At 37.8% G+C, this 16,701-nt stretch overlaps 2 protein-coding genes across 5 annotated transcripts in view; one reads left to right on the plus strand and one right to left on the minus strand.

Moving 5' to 3' along the window:
• Window positions 1-82: 82 nt before the first annotated feature.
• c8a (complement component 8, alpha polypeptide) lies at window positions 83-9,179 on the minus strand. Its single transcript, XM_024273218.2, has 11 exons — window positions 9,013-9,179; window positions 8,811-8,919; window positions 7,201-7,348; window positions 6,918-7,065; window positions 6,097-6,286; window positions 5,829-6,011; window positions 4,520-4,760; window positions 4,296-4,427; window positions 4,029-4,186; window positions 3,699-3,924; window positions 83-341 (listed from the first exon to the last, which is right to left on the minus strand). Exons 1-11 carry the CDS (start codon window positions 9,114-9,116, stop codon window positions 190-192), a joined length of 1,791 nt encoding a protein of 596 aa, XP_024128986.1. The 5' UTR covers window positions 9,117-9,179; the 3' UTR covers window positions 83-189.
• A 1,059-nt stretch (window positions 9,180-10,238) lies between these two features.
• The window catches only part of si:ch211-188c16.1 (uncharacterized protein LOC562677 homolog), a 7,931-nt gene continuing 1,468 nt past the window's right edge, over window positions 10,239-16,701 (plus strand). For 2 of the 4 annotated variants that reach the window (XM_024274356.2, XM_024274358.2), the window contains exons 1-15: window positions 10,240-10,419; window positions 10,712-11,636; window positions 11,721-11,903; window positions 11,999-12,530; window positions 12,610-12,725; window positions 12,799-12,824; window positions 12,913-12,953; window positions 13,056-13,103; window positions 13,178-13,310; window positions 13,416-13,575; window positions 13,898-14,021; window positions 14,470-14,501; window positions 14,717-14,780; window positions 14,923-14,960; window positions 15,149-15,194. In XM_024274356.2, coding sequence (XP_024130124.1) covers window positions 10,396-10,419; window positions 10,712-11,636; window positions 11,721-11,903; window positions 11,999-12,530; window positions 12,610-12,725; window positions 12,799-12,824; window positions 12,913-12,953; window positions 13,056-13,103; window positions 13,178-13,310; window positions 13,416-13,575; window positions 13,898-14,021; window positions 14,470-14,501; window positions 14,717-14,780; window positions 14,923-14,960; window positions 15,149-15,194 — 2,492 coding nt within the window. In that variant the 5' untranslated portion in view covers window positions 10,240-10,395. Of the gene's footprint in view, window positions 10,420-10,711; window positions 11,637-11,720; window positions 11,904-11,998; window positions 12,531-12,609; window positions 12,726-12,798; window positions 12,825-12,912; window positions 12,954-13,055; window positions 13,104-13,177; window positions 13,311-13,415; window positions 13,576-13,897; window positions 14,022-14,469; window positions 14,502-14,716; window positions 14,781-14,922; window positions 14,961-15,148; window positions 15,195-16,701 lie in introns of all 4 variants that reach the window. The other 2 variants (XM_024274359.2, XM_024274357.2) reach the window with 2 other exon arrangements.

A 16,701-nucleotide genomic window follows, 5' to 3' on the forward strand; every position in this document is an offset into this window, starting at 1 on the left:
TTTCACCCAAAATGTAATCCTCAAATGCAAAGTAGATCAAAATAACACTTAGTTTATTGATTAAAGAAACACAGGGACAAAAACAATTTCAGCACATTTTTATTCCCAGCTTTCAAATAAAATTAAAAAAAAAAACACGATTTTCTATTTAAATTTTTAATCATTTAAGCTCACATTGAGGAATTTCGTTCAGCAGCTCTGAGTCTGGCTGGATGAGCCCAGGCAGGCTGCTCCGCCGCCTTCGGGTGCAGGATTGTTGCAGGTTCTCGTCCTTGATTTCCTCCCTGATGAACAGGAAGACCACGACCCCCAGCAGGACCATGAGCCATCTGTCCTGGTGTCTGTTGAATAAATGAAAGCTCATTTTGAAATAAATGGAGACACTTAGCGAGGCAGAAAGTTAACTATCCCTCTGCATCCTGACAGGAAACAATCCCCTTTTCCAGTAGAATGTTTTTAAAAAGAAAATGTTGGATTCTCCTTTCGCATTTGAGTAATTGCAGATCAGCTACAGATTATTTATCACTGTTTTATTAAAGAAAAAACATCTAGCAAAATCTAAATATAAAATTGGACATGTTGCAAAGCTGAAGGGAAACGTTTATAGAGAGGAAATAAACACATATGGAAAGGGCAACTTTTTCACATTAAAGCACGATGGAGGTTGTATTATAATGTGGTGATGCTTTGTTTGTTTTCTTACAAGAAAAACTAAATGGTTCAAAACATAAATAAACTCACACTAACAAAGAATTCTGTTAAGTCTGAGTTTAAAAAACAAAAAAATAGGATATTATGGAAAAGAGCATTAATTTCAATAATTCCATTAAAAAATTAACTTTGATAAAATATAGATTTAGGGCCCACTGCTTTATTTTGTTTCAAGTATTTATTTATTTTTACATAAATTGGAGTTTCAGCTCATAAAACCCATACTTGAAATCAAATAAACAGTGAGCCTTCAATCTATATTCTATGGGAGTTAATTTAGAATTACGGAAATGAATCCACTTTTCTATGATAGTTTAATTTTTTTGGAGACTATAAAAGTCCATTAAAGACTATTAAAGTATTTTGTTAACTCAAAGTGAAATGTGTGGAAACGTCAGACAACTTTACAAACAGAAACAAAGATGAAAATGTGTGAAAATGAACAATATTCAACTGAAAAAAAAATGAAATCTGCTCACTATAAAAATTTGCTGTTAAATTATTCAAAAAAGCATGTAGAGGGGTATAAAAAGGAAATTATAGGTCATTTCAATTGTGATTTTTTGAATATTTTAACAAACAAGAATATTAGTAAAAACAAAGATTTTTCTCCAAAAATAAATCAAATAACCACATTTAACCCCTTGATGTATGAGTTTATTTACCGCTATGACAAATAAAAGTAAATGCTAAATTATGGTAAGTTTGGAGCATATTATATATTTGCAACAACAGGCAGGAAGGGGTAAATCTGTTTTCTATGTGATATTATCTGTTTTCCTGCCACGAATTTGGATGTTAATATGTTTATTGCAACCTAATTGGGTTTTTTTCAGCTATTTGCATAAATACCTGAATGCCAGAATACCTGATGCAACAGAGCGCTTTTATTCGGGTATAAGTCAGCCTGACTTTGAGCTGAACTCACTGAAACATCCTGGAAACTCCAGAGAGACTGACAGAACCTTTTAGCTGTTTTCACGTTGTGAGCTGTCTCTCACCCATAGTGTGACTGCAGAGGCGGACTTTTGACCTTCCCCCGGCTGAAGCGGAGCGACTATTGTTTCTCCGTGAAAACAGAAAATGGCTTTTTTTTCTCTCTGGCATTTTAACCTGATCGAGCCACACAGACGAGCTGTCAAACCGTTAGCTTCATGGAGGCGCCGCTGACAGCTTCTGAATCTGACGATTTTGACAGACAGCTTTGACTGCAGCCGAATTTGTCAGACATACTGTAAGTGCGTACGCAGTGTTTCACTCCATGCTGCTGCACTTTGACTGGGTTTGCTGTAACATTTTCTGCCAAAATATGAGTTTAAATAACACAATGTTAAAAGTAGGTTACATTTTTTTTGTTTTTGTTGATTTTGTTATATTTATTAAACCTTTTAAAAGATACTTATAAGAATTTTTGCCTCCTTTTTCAGTTTTTTCAAATTCATTTTAAGTCTTTAACAAAGTTTACTTGCCAACAACACCTATACTTGAACTGAACAGCTCTTGGAATCATGTTATATCAATCCTCCTTGTCTTTATTCATGTGTCATACTGGTATGGAAAATTAATCCAAGTTTTTCCTTATTGATTCACGTGTTTGTCATAGGTAATACATCAATAATAATAATACATTTTACTATATACCTTTCAAGCTAATAGATTATGAATTCAGCTTGGTCATCATGAATAAATTGTTTTATTTGGTTTGATAAGAATTCCATCAGCCTTCCACTGAAGAAATCACCTTTATTTTTTGCTTAGAGATGCGTGAATGGACCAAAATACCACTTTGGGGGTGTTTTTCATCAGGAATTAACATTATAATACACTCAAAATGGTTGATTTTACATGATACAGCTCTTTAAAGAACCATCTGGGTTGATTTTTTTTTATTATTACACCCCAGAAGGAGTCACAAAAATAAGACAATGTTTTGTATTGTTGTTGTATGATAAATTTAGTCAACTATAGTTTTTTGGGAATGAATACAACAAACATGGTGATGAAGTAAACTTAATTTCAAAATATGAAATAGCTTCTAACTCGTTAATGAGGTTCACATGACATCCATTCAAATTAAGCCACATAGTTTTGGGGTCAATTTGGATCAGTTTAAAGTGAATGAAACACCAGATTTTTAAATGAAAAAAAAACAAAGGAAAACAATTATAAACTCAAAAGTGCACATTGTAAACTTGAATTAATTATTGAAAGTTTGAAAAATAAAATTCTCAATTTGAAAAACTAATATTGTACACTTAAAAGAAATATTGACAATTTGAAAAAAAGTGTTAATTTCAAACTTTAAATAAAAACACTTTTAAGCTATCAAAAAAATAACTTTGACCCCAAAACTAGGGTCATTTCAAAAATAGAAAATCCGCCTTATTGTACCGTACACCTTAATTCCGCTCTCTTTGGGGTCCAGTTGACTCCAACCACATACTGATATGTGATTTCTTCCATGACAAAGGTGGACAGGATTTTATGTCTGTCATGGACATTAGTGAAACTCAAAAATCAAAGATAAAAAAAAGTTCAGCGCACTGTCTTGGGGGGTCCAGATGACCCCACTTTTAATGTAAACAAACTAAGGAGAGCGGAAGGGTTACGTGTGAATCTTGTTCGTGCTTACTGAACTCCTATGGATTTTCTTTTTTAAACTGCACTCAAAAATCTGTCAGAATATTTTAGTCAAACTTTGTTAAATTGTGGAGCTTCATGAAGGCTTGTTGGAGGATTACGGCTACTGGAGTCAGGAGCTTTACAGAGAGATCCTTTGCTATATTTAACAGTTACTTCTTAAATCAAAAACTTTTTCTTTAACTAGAGAGCCACAACGGAGGGTTAAAAGCTGTGGCTCTGGAGCTTCAGGTTACAAACCTGGTCTAGACTCATAGGGCCTGATTTGCTTAAACTCTTTCAAGCTGTGGACGTGCAAAAGGAAGTTGCGAGTGATTTACTACCAAATGAGCCATGTTTGACCTCACCTCCTCTGAGTGTCTCCTCGCAGGACAGTCCCTGGTAGCCCGACTTGCAAAGGCAGCTGCAGGAGGTGCCTGAAAGCACAGGGACTCCGTTGTGTTTGCAGGGGGCGCAGCGACACGCGTCAAACTGCTGCAGATACTCGTCAAAGGCCCTCTGCAAGTTGGCTACTCTCGGTCCGGCGTGGTCAGCAGCCGTGCTGAGGCGCACAGCCTCGTAGATTGGCATGGTCTAGGTCAACAGCACCAAGAGATGGGAAAAAGAAGAAGATAAGTGAATAAACATGCTCACAATTTTTTTTTTCAGATTTATGTTTTTTTTTTTCATTATTTTACCTCGTAGTCAATCAGTGCCGGGTTGTACTTCAGAGAAGTTCCCCACTTTTTGTACGTGTCAGCATCTCTGATGATGAGCACGCCAGCACTGGTCTGCGTGATTCCCCCCTTTACAAAAGTGACGACGTCCTCAATCACCGATGAACTGCCACCCTCCTCTACCAATAAAAAAGCACGACAAAAACACACATCGTCAAAAATACAAAAAACTGTTTGCTGAATTTAAAATTTGAGCTAAATATAATCAAGATAGTCCTGCCATCTTACTTGTTGAAAGGTTTGTTGTATCTCCACAACCCTGTCCAGAGATCTTTCCCCCCAACTTGACAGAGTCACTGACAGGATAACTGAATCCAAGAGAGGCGCCGATGCATTGTTCCACTCTTTTAGATTCAACATCTGCAGAAGTTTGGCAAAAAAAACATTTTTTACCTTAAAATTATAAATCCAAACAGGATTTGTGCTTGAACAAAACAGTAAAGGTCACCCACTCGACTGGGCCATTGCTGTTTTATTGACGACAAAAACGTATTCCAGGGATCCTCCCATGGTTCCCTCAGTAACGTAGTGTGTGCCGAACGTGTTCAGAAATCGGGCGTACATCCCAAAGTCATAACGTTCAGGGAGCTCCATAAGCGAGACGTACAGGTCCTCGTGAAGCATCAGCTGGTTGGAACGCATCTTGAAAAGGGCTGTTTGCACTTTGGCCCAAACTCTGATGAACCCCAGCTCCTGGACACCAAACAACAACTTGATGGGATTTTCTTCTCCCAAAAACATTTTGGGGTTTAATAAAAACTGTTATAAGTACTGTCATCTTTTGATCTATTTGAAAAGGGTTCAAGTAATCTTTTAATTATGATTATTTGGTTTGATTATTTGGAGTGAAAAATGGTTCTGGTACAGTCTTGGGATATATTGCGATATGTATCATGTTGAAAGACATATATCGCGATACATATCGTATCACCAGATATTTGCCAATACACACCCCAACTGTATGCTGTAAATTATTAATCCCCTCCCTGCTAAATCTGACTGACACATTTCTGGCATTTCAAACATTTATTTTCTATTTACTCTAAATATTTCATGTCCAGAGCTGGTGGAGAGCCAAGACATTAATCCAGTGTGAAAATGGAATCTGCCCTGAATAATTTCTAATCGTGAATTGCTTTTCTGTGAAGAAATAGTTACTGGAAACTATTCAATTATAACTAATCTGGATCAGCATTTGTGTATTTTAAAGAACCACTCTTAGGAAAATTGCATTTTTTTGGTGTTTTTAGCATGTTCTTGTGTCATTTTTCTGATGATGGAGGACATATGTAAATAAAATAAGGCTTAGGGTTGCATTTCTAAGCATTTCTTTTTTAATTCTTTGTGAATCAGAAGCAGACAAAAAAATACAGTTTAACAATTTTATCATTTCTTATTAACTCCTGCTCCCCAAACAAAATTATATCTCAGAAAATGACATTATGAAACTGCATAATCATAATTAAAAGAACACTGGATCAGAGTGGGAGTTTGAACAACACAGAAAAATATCAGTAAAACTGTTTGGACACCTGAAAAGCTAAACTTGCAAAAAAACTCATTTTTGATCCTTTGCAAGTTTGCAATCTATGGAGTTTCTTTCCAAAAAGGACATTTTTAATGCAGTTATGACCCAATAAATTCTGAGACTGCATTTAACTCTGTGCAAATATAACGTTTTCAACTCTGATATTCTAATAGTAACCATAAATGCATTGATTTTCTCTCTAAATACCAGAATTTAAACTCATAAGAACATACCTTGCTGTTATGCTTTGTGATGTTAGTGAGAAACTCGGTCTCTTGGCTGCCTTTCACTCCAGCTTCCACATAATAGACTCCAACCGTGACGCCAGCATTAAAGGAAGACAAAGTCTTCCTCGCTTTTAGGAGGCTTTGCATGTCCTCAAAATATTCGTGGGAGCCTTCTGATGTCGCTTCAGCCTAAAACAGGGAATCCCTTTGTAAAGGAGATCTTTCCTCTGATGTACTGTCTACATTTTAACGAGTATTAAAAAAACACATTTACCACAAATCTGTAGGCATGGTAGTTGTAAGGCTTCCTGTAGTTCTTCTCGTCCTCGTTGTAGTGCAGGCTCTCACAGAAGGCATCGTAAGTGAATTTTCTCCATTCACCGTTATAGACGTATTCACACTGTCCTCCAAAGTACGTCGGGTCAAAGACTTGATCCACAAAGTCCCCAGTCAGGATGTTGTAGCTTTGTGAAGGAAATTTAAAGCACGTGAACATAATAGTGAAGCCAGTTGTTAAAGTAAATTAATGCCAAATTTGGCATGGGTGTACCTAAGGATCCCCTCTTTCAGAACAGCCTGTTACCCATGAAAAATGTTGAATATGTGTATACAAAAAATAGATTAAATAGTATTCTATAGGCAAACCTCAAGTTTAAAGACTGCATTTTGTGCATTCATAGGCCTTAGTGTTGAGACTGGGGCAAACAGACATTATTTTTGTAACAATTGATAGTATGGCTGCCATCTTTACAAATGGCCGCCATTTTTGTTTTTTCTGGTGTCTGACATGCTTTTTGAGAAGGGAAGTTACATTCATTACTAATTTGGTACTTGTACCACAAAATGCATGATTTTTCTGAAGTATTAACCTGCCCGGCTCCACAATCAGACGTGTTTTATGATGAAGAAAAGCATACAATTTTATATAAGTCTAAGTGTTGTAAAATGTGTTTCCTTCTTTTGCCTTCTACTGCTGCAAAAAAATGTATGTTTCTTGAATGCAGATAAAACATATTTGTGAAATGCTTGATTTTTTTTTATAAACAAATGCTGCATCTTGTCTAAAATTAATCATAAAATGTGTTCAGAACTTACCCTTGTGTGCCACGTTCAACACCCGGAATCGGCATGATAGTGGCACATTTATCTTTTCTTAGATTTATATCCTGACATTCATCTTCATCAGTAAAATCATAGCAGTCTGATTCTCCGTTACAGCGAAGGGACTGGCTGATGCAGCGTCCTGGAAAGACAGGCAAGGATTTACAAGAACCCCAATGAACCTTTCTACTTACATCAGCAGGATGCATCTTTGTGCAGGCGAACAAATAAATCACCCGGAGCTTCAGATAATGTGTTGTTGCACGATGGGACTTGCCTGTTTCTATGCAGGTGAAACTTTCATCACAGTAGTCATTTACAAGACACTGGCTTGTCGCCTGTGGACATACGAGTCTCTCCCACAGCATGTCAACACACTCGTCACCACCGAACTGGGATGGCCTCTCCAAGTGTCTGAAACGGAACTGAAGCCATCAAGTTCTGTTAAAAACCGTATTACAGTTTCTTTACAGTTCAGTCTGTAAGATCAAGCAGAAAGAGGGTTCACGTTAAAATACAACTAATTATATGTTTTGAAATAAATAAATAAATTTGTCCTTTTTCAGAGTTCACAGTCCAGACAGAGCAGGAGTAGGTAAATAAAACAAAATCATTTAAAAGTACATTTTAAGATTAAAACAACCAGAGATTGTTTGTTTGTTCACTAAAATTAACATTTTGTGCAAAAAAAATGTGTATATTGTTCTCTCAAATTAGCATTTTGAGTGCACAAGTTAGTATTTTGTGAGCAGTTAGCATTTTGTGTGCCCAAAATACTAATTTGTGCAGACAAGCTAATTTTCTGAACACAAGTTAGCATTCTGTGTGCACAAGTTAATTTGTGCCTTCAACTTAGAACTCTGTGCACACACATTAGCATTTTGTGAGCACACATTATGATAAATGTATATTTAAAATTAGATTAAAATGCTAATTTAGGCAAACGAAATGCTAACTAGTATTCATAGAACACGTACTTGGGCTCTCAAAAGGCTAATTTAAGGGGAACAAGATATTATTATTTGTGCACAAAATGCTAATTTGAGGGAACAGTGTATTTATTTATTTTCAGTGTCATGTCCAGGGCTCCATGAATATAAAACTAAAGTTCAGAGAGAACATTTAGGCTTTGAAATGCTAGTCTAAACCTAAAGGCATAAGCTAATATGTCTGGCATTAAAATGAGAACAAAAGTCTGTTTTGAAATCAAAATGTCTTAAACTGCAAAGAAAAGCTACAATTTAAAAAAATTGGTAGGTTGCAAATGAAACTTTGGCTTTTGTTCTCATTGTGGTGCCACAAATATGACTTCATTCAAATAACCTATGAAAAGAGTTTAAAAAGAGGAGTACCAAAGAATGGAACTCTGTGTAACAAAAAGAACATGGAGTCACCAAGACACAAAAGATCTGCAAAATAAGACGTGAACAATCACAGTGCAGTGTCCCCATTGCGTTGAAATTTTAATGGTTGACTGTATCAAAGGTAGTGTAAAAAAAACAAGAATGACACGGTCACTAGAATACTTTAATCTAAAAACAAAGAACAGAATTATAGATAAATATATCCCTCTGTCAAGTTTTAAAATACTGGAAAAACTCCAAAACATTTTGCAAAAAACTATTATTTGACTCCACACAATCATCTCTGAACTTTAAAGCCTAAATGTTTTTTATGAATTTAAATTTATCTAGTGCTGTATGGTGACCACCAGGTTTCTTGATGAAAGGTTGAAATTTGACGCAGTTTTAAGTCAGATTGTTTTTTCTGGCAACCTTTGAGTCAGGCTTCTACTTTACTATAGCAATTTCTTGCAAGTTACCCCAACAAAATTTGTAACATTTCTTCAATATTTATATAAAATGGAAAAAAAGTGTTCTCCCCCACCTTTTTGTCTGTACACTGGTTGCATGATGTCCATGACGACCAGGGACCAAGTCGACAGTTGATAGGTGCTGGTTTACGCACAGATCTGGTTCCTCTTAGTGAGTTCCAACTATCAAAAATAACATAAATTATTTAACTTTCACAATATTTTTGAATAATTATGAATTTAGAGACCAAAAAAATGAAAAAAAGATTAGTGTACCTGCTGTTAGTCGCTGTCGAAGACCTCCAGGAGGCATTCACAGTTATGCTGAAACCAGCAAGCAAATGTATCGTGCATAAACTTAGCAGCAAGTAAAAATGCATCCTAACTATCTGAAAGGTTGTCTGAAAAAAGCAAACCTCACTCTAACACAACTACTGTTATTGTGGCTGGATTGCACAGCATTGACCAAACAAAGTGAATCATTTATGGAGAACAAACAAGCTCTTTTGACAGTTGTGAAAGCTTTTTTAAGCAACCTTTAACCACCACATTTTACCTTTAATGGCTGCAAGTAATCTAAATATCAACAATAAAAGATAATGTTGTGCTATGTAATGGGATTAATGACCTACTGGAAAAAAAACACAAAACATGGCCAACAGTTTATAATAAAACTTTGATATTTTTTTTTATCTTTTCTTTTTTTTAAATGTTAAGAAAAAAAGTAATAGAGTTAAGTCACCCTTCCTTGGCCTGCCGAGACATTTAGGGACGGTGGCTGAGAGTGATTGAGCAGGTTTACAAAATGGATGGGTAGATGGATAGATGGAAGTGGGGAAAAACTAGCTCAAAATCAATATAATAAAAAACGTAAAAAAAAAAAAAAAACTAATCAGGCACATAGATTAAAAGTAAAATGAGAGGAAAATCAAAATAAAAAGACCTATAACAAAATGTATTTTTAAACAATTGCAGGAAACACAGCACATTATCAGATGTGAAGGTCCCCAAGAGTTTTGCAATTGAAACATTCAAATTACGATGCTTTAATTTACGAATTTGTAGATCTCTTTAATTTGTGTCAGTAATCTGATTTTGTTATTTTTAATCACAAGAATGTTTTCACACTATGCTGGCTTAAATTGGCTTAATTTTTTTAATTAAAAAAATACAGGGATTTTCCTATCCCTGGTCTTTTAATATCTAACAATACCCACAGATGAAAAAACATCAAGCTCTTGTCTTCTTCTTTTTTTTTACAACTTTTATTTGTTTTTGTTTTCCTTTATTGATAAATTCAGTTTTTTATTTAAAAAATCTTTGACTTTACCAAAAACAAACTTCTTTGGCGGCAATAGTTTTGAAATTGAGGATTATTAAGGAAAAAAATGTTTAAAAAATTATTAAAATTCAATTTCATGAGATGCTATTTTATTTATTTCCGTACAGGACACCGACGCATCTGATTGGTTGAGGAATGAACGTTCACCGACGTAAGGCACGTTCCACGCATGCGCGTCAGTGGTGGCGCTTTCAAATAGTTTGAATCGCATCGTTAGCTAGCCTGAATTCTTCGTTTGATTTGTCGTTAGAAATCTCAAATATTTGGCTTTTTATTTGCCTTAAATTTTCCATATGCTTGCATTAACGCTGTAATAAATGGAACAGACGGCTTTGAGAGAGGTAAACGTTTCTTTTTATTTTGTTTAATTTCAATTAACTGAAATGGTTATTGCTAGCTAACCTCAGATTGAAAAAAAAGCTAACCTATGATATGTCATCATGTCAAGTTTAATCTGGAGAAAATTGTTGCTGAAATAAAATATATTTTCACTTGTATGATGTTATTGGTTTTATACATCTAGTATCCTTTTTCCATTTATTTGGTATTATATCTTTATTATGTCTATCTTTAACCACACTGTTTGCCATAGTATGGTGTGTTTATAAAGTTTTCTGTATTCATGTGTTTCAGGATGCACCAATCAGCTTTAAAGCACTGAGGGCTAAATTTCAGGAAGAGGCCCTCCTGGCCCAATCTAAATCCACCCGCCCAGCTGTTGCTGACAAACCCAAACACCTCCCTCCTCCTGGAGGCCATTGCAGCCCATTGGTGAGTGCTGCCGGCGTGGACAGCAAAACTCTGGTGGTTCCCCGTGCCATTTTCAGAGATGGGCTTTGGGGATCTGGAGGCAAACGACCAATCTCTTTCCCCCCGCAGCCCCACCAGGCATGTACTCCGCCTCAAGACGAGGGCACGACAACAAGGCAGACTCTGAAAGAGCGCCACATGCCTTTGGTGCTCCCTGTTCTGCCTGTGAAAAATCAAAAACTAGAATCTCCAACTGAAAAGGAGGGCAAACCCGAAACAGACTTGGGAAAGGAAGTCTTGCCACACACTAGGGTTAAAAAGAAAGGTTTGCTACTTCCCTTTAAATCAGCAAGAACGTCAAAGTTCCATGCAGAGGATGGCGAGGAGATGACCTATTCGGATTTGACTAACAGGCCTGCGAGTGCGCCTGGTGAGCTCCCATCAATAGAGAAGCAAAGTGTAGAAGATGGGGTTTCCCTGCAAAGTGATCAGTCAACCACTGAGTACCCTCCTTCTAGTCCAGATATCCCACGAACACCCCCTCCTACAGAGGTCCGTTCCAACTCCGATAGCAGAATTTTTAGCACTTTAGAGAAGGCTAAGAGGAAGTTCACACCGCGGCAGATTTTGAACTCCACCAAACCCAAGCGTCTGAACTCCCCCGAGTACGCATCAAGAGAAAAGGCTTTCCCTTCATCGCCAAAAATCTCGGACACTTTTTGCTCTCCTGCTCCCATCGCAGCTCCGGCATGCCTTCCACACCTTGCATGTATTTCTGCTCGACCTTTTTTCAAAAATTCTTCTCACAGTAAGTGATCCAAACCTTATTAGTTTGATTTTTATTTGCAAATAGTTGAGCATTTACTGATTTAAATGTGTTTTACTGCTTTAGAGTTTGTGTTTGAAAGGCAGCATTCGAGGGAAAATGGTGAGGGGTCATCAGTGAAATCTGCTGAGCCTCTTTCACCGCTGGGGAAGCAACTGCCTGAACTGAGGACTCTGGGGCCGCCGCCAGCAAAGCCCGCCAGGCCACCTTTGGTAGATCTCAGTCGCTACCAGACACCAATTGTAAAAGGTAGGTCAGTGTTTTCCTGAGATTTTTAAAATTCTTTTTCGCTACAGTTTTTGATATAAATTTGCTTAAGTTGTGCACATTTATTTGCTTTTTAGAGGAATCAGTATCAGATCTCAGTAAAGAGCAGCCACTTGTGCCTCCATCTACCTCCAATCCAATCCTGGACCCCCCTGAGATTCCAGACTTTGATAACTCTGAAATAGAAACAGACGGAGAAGCTGTCGATATTGCTGCTATAGAGCTGGAGGCTTTGGGCATACTCTGTTCTGAAATTGGCATGCCCGCACCGTGTGGGGTTCCGGGTTGTGAGGCTCCGCAGCCCGACCTGTCAGCTGCCGATCCCGCGGAGACGATCGAGAGCTCCATCGTCCGGGATCTGAACCTCGGCAGTCAAAACATAATCCCCCTTGATCCAGCCAGCACCCCTGAACCAATAAACCTGCCGGAGTTTCTGGAGCCCTCTGCTCCGGAGCAGCAGTCCCAAAGCAAGGAGCCAGCTGCAGAGTCTTTCAGCAGCTCTCGTTCTGACGAAACTCTTTCGACGGTTGCTAAGAGGCAGTCCGTCCCAGAGGATTTGGAGCTCAGCAGCCGTACAGCCAGGAGTGATGAGAGGCAGACACAATCGAGGTGAGTTCTGACACTTCTCACGTATTGGCGAGCTGCGATGGTTTTCAGAACGCCGGGGCATTACTTCTCCACCTTCCAGTGCACACCAACAGGACGGCTGCCATGAAGCGTACGACAATCTGTATGAAGACGTGGAGACCGTGAACAAAATGATGTCTGGTCAGGTTTCAGTTAAACAAAGAGCCACAGTGAAGAGTAAGAGTTTATTTCATTCATTTTAAAACATTTGATGGCATTTTCTTAATTTCACTTCATCTATTTCTCACAGATCCATATGCTGAGAATCGTCCTCTGGTAACATCTTTGTCGTTTTAATGATTATTTTAGAGATATTTTCTTTATTTTCTCTGATCTGCGATAAGTTAAAGTTGTGTGTTTCCAGCGGGAGGAGCCTTGTTACAACAAACGCCTGCGGCATCCATGGTATGTTTTCGCCAAACACGCGAGGACCACATTCTGTCATCGACTGACATCTTTGCCAGATGAGAGGCAGCTGTTCACTTTTTTCTTTTTTTTATTATTCAGGAGCTCTGCACATGGAGAACATGCTCCAGTCCATCATCATGTCCACAGGTTTGTTTTTTTTGTTAGACAATGATGTAAAGAAAAAATCAAAGTATTTGTTTTGTTTTAATGGTTGTTTTCAGTAAGGAACATCTAAGCCCCAACTCTGCGGACTATAAAGAACAGCGGAAGAGGGAGAAACAGCGTCTGGAGAGGGAAAGAAAGGAGCAAAAAGAGCGAGAAAAGAAGGAAAATGAGATGAAGAAAAAATTCAAAGTAAGAGGGGGTGTTTACTTTAATTTTCTAATGGATAAAAATTAACATTTAAACTCTCTTTTTATCATCTGCATCACCAACGGTGGGGATTTATTTTCCCTGCAGGTGACTGGAGATGAAGAGCCCATGTACCACGCCAAAGTAACGGTTGCCAGTAAAGTGCGTAAGCATGACCTGCCCGTCAAGAGCGGCGACACGGTCAGCATCATTCGAACCACCAACTGCCCTAAAGGGAAATGGCTCGCCAGGGATTCCAACAATAAGTGTGAGCTCTGATTTCATTCTCTGCCGCTTAAGGCAAAAAAGATAAAATCAAACTGTGTTTATTTTAAAAGTGTTCATAGTGGGATTTTTATAGCATTTTAGCCAAAATTAGAAAACCTGTCATTTTGTTGGACATAGTTCCTGCAAAGCGGCAGCAGTTGATTTGAATTTCGCCTTTGAGTTGTTGGAGCGTCAGCAAGTAAGCCCGCCAACACTTCAACAGAAAAATGACGTAAAAACACCCAAAACATGATTTTTATCTGTGTCTTTAAACATATTGTGTCAAAAGTGAATCTTTCTCATTTCTCTCCTTGTTGTTGTAGATGGCTACATTTCCGTGATGAATGTGGAGCTAGACATCAAGGAGATGCTGGAACTTGGGAAGAAAGCTCAAGCAGCCGGACGAGGAGCCAATCAGGAGGGAGACACCATCAGCATTGGGAGCCGGTAAGGTGTACATCTTTAGAGACCCACTCCAATCATTTTTTGATCTATTTTAGAAGCATTTCCAGTGGTCTTTTAATCATAAATATGCAGCTTCTTAGACAGAATTTTTGAAAAAAAGAGTTGTTGTTTAGGACATAGTTTCTACAGAGCGGAGGTAATTGATTAGAAAATCCCCTCTGAGTTGTCAGCAGGACTGTCGATGTGGAGCAACCCCGTCCCCTCTTCCCATCCCTGTTCTCTACGTCACAAATAATCTCCATTTCAAACTGCATTTTTTGTCTGCTCCTGATTCACAACAATTTGAATACAGAAATGCAATTTTAACCTCAATTTTCTCCATCAGAAAAATGTTCATAACACCATTTTCATTGGAGTGGGTCTTTTAAAAAACTCTTCATAACATTTGTGAAATTAGCCTAATTCCATATTTTTTCTTTGTGTCACACAGATCTTCGAGTCACCCTGTCATGACGAGCAGTTGTAAGTTTGCCGACGTTGCAGAACGTCAGTTATGTCGCTCACAGATCCGCGCGGCGCTCGCATTGACAGACGGCGCGGCACACGGAGACTTGGCTGCTTGTCATCTGCCGCGCAGTTGTTGTTGTTTTATGATTGCTGAGGAATTCGGGTTAAGCCACCAAACATCCATCATCGGCAGGCACGCTAACCTCAGCGCTGGGTTTGTTTTTCCACAGTCACAGACGACAGTGAGGAGTGGGCCTGTGAGGATGAGACGCTCTCACCTTCCAATGAAAGCCAGTGAGCAGACGATTCATGTCTTTTACTCTCGCTTTAGGCCACTTTCGTTTAAATATTATTTCTAAAGAAATGGCTGCTGTTTTATTATACTGTCAAGTGACTTCAAGAATCAAATGGAAACAGCTTTCCTTTTACTTTGCAGCAGCTTCCCTCAGCAGAATTCCTCGCTGCCCGAGACGTGTGAGTAACTCTTATTTACAAACCTGCTGAAAGGAACTGAAGGAAGACTAAACACATGTCTGTCCTAGAAGGCAGCACAGCCTCTGGATATGGTTTACTTGTGGTGGATGTGTGTATATCAAACTGTGTTGTGGCTTTTTGAAAATGTGATTTAACACCTTCATCTGTGTTCTCCATGTGTTCGCCAGCTTGTCTTCAAGCCGGTGACGCCAGCCTGGAAGACCTGCACCCACAGTAAGTGTGACAAACACTAGAGTCAACACGCACAAGGATTAGTCATTCACTACTCAGGAGGGATGGAGGTTGCCGATTTGATTATTCTTCTACCAGGATCGTTGGTAATAATTTGAGTGACAACTCAGGAATAAAGGAATGTACTGTCGCGGTCAGAATAAATTGTAACTTAAGATTCATATAGAATAGTCACAATAGATCATCTTTTGATCTATTGTAAATAGTGCTGTCATGCTTTTTTTGTGCAATTAATTAATCGTATCCTGTAATTAATTGATCCATTTTAATTGCAAATATTTTTAACCTAATTGCTGTGAAAACTTTTTTTAAGTATTTTCATTTAACTCTGTAACATTGTGGCGCAGTAAAAAAATCAAAATACAACAAAAAAAATTGTGATTTATCAACTTTTTTAATTGTAACATATTTCCAACTGCCCGCTTCGCATCTGACAGTTCAGGCTTCTGCGAAGTGCGTTCATTTCCTATAATGCGCACTTCGTCGTGCATTATCTCTTAATTTATATATTAAAATTTTTATTTCATACTTTATCACAACATCAAGACATTGGAAAAGACATGAGGTTCTATAGTTTGCTTTAACCTGTTTGGTGAATTTGATCCTTTTGAAGACTGAGATGAACCAGAAGAGATAGAGAGATAAGAACATTAGAAGTAGGAAAGGAGACACGAGGAGGAAATAAACTATTTAGACCAGGAGTCACCAACCTTTTTGAAACTGAGCGCTACTTCATGGGTACTGAATCATACGAAGGGCTACCACTACATTATTAATGATGAATAACGATACTCCTCTATGTGAAGACACTTATTTCTCACCATAATTATCAACAAGCTAGGAAACAGATATCAATATTCAGCACTTTATTAATCTCAGTAATTGTTACATCTTCAGATGATCACTTACATCACTACACTATGTTGTACCATGTTTATCAATTCACATTTTTGAACAAATCTTGTCACATTTTGAACTAATGACCAAATTTGCAGCATTTCAAGCTAAATTAATGATCTTTGAACTGGAGTAGATCCGCGGTCACCTAAATTTATCTAAAGATTATGTATCTTGAACTTATTTTTAAGATGTTTTAGTTTTTAAATCTATATAAATGTAAGTGTAATAAAAAAGAAATACCAACAGAATAAAATGTATTTTAAATGCAATTCACAGGTGAGTTTTGCCATTTTTTAGAAGAGATCTGCAGGCAACCTGTGTGGTGCCCGTGGGCACCAGGTTGGTGACCTCTGATTTAGACTTTTTCTTTAAAAACAACAAAAAAAATCTTCTTAATAATCTGGACAAAAACATGCAGCAAGAGACAAACTTTCATCTTCAACTATCAGCATTCGCATCTTCAGCGGCCAAATTCAGCTTACAGTATTCACACTAGCATTATCGCAATTAATGCTGTTATAGCTTTTCCATCACATCTACAAGCTTTTTCCCCTCAGCAGTTCTTCATCCAATTCATCACAGTTTGTAT

This window comes from Oryzias melastigma, linkage group LG17 (assembly GCF_002922805.2).
Source record: "Oryzias melastigma strain HK-1 linkage group LG17, ASM292280v2, whole genome shotgun sequence".
NCBI classification, from domain to species: domain Eukaryota; kingdom Metazoa; phylum Chordata; class Actinopteri; order Beloniformes; family Adrianichthyidae; genus Oryzias; species Oryzias melastigma.

Excerpts from the sequence above, each read along its gene's own strand:
- c8a (XM_024273218.2), bottom strand. The coding sequence starts at position 9,116 with ATGCATTTTTACTTGCTGCTAAGTTTATGCACGATACATTTGCTTGCT. Across the intron at positions 7,066-7,200 it reads TTTCACCTGCATAGAAACAG|GACGCTGCATCAGCCAGTCC; the intron begins GCAAGTCCCATC and ends CTGTCTTTCCAG. Across the intron at positions 342-3,698 it reads CGAGGAGACACTCAGAGGAG|ACACCAGGACAGATGGCTCA; the intron begins GTGAGGTCAAAC and ends TTTATTCAACAG.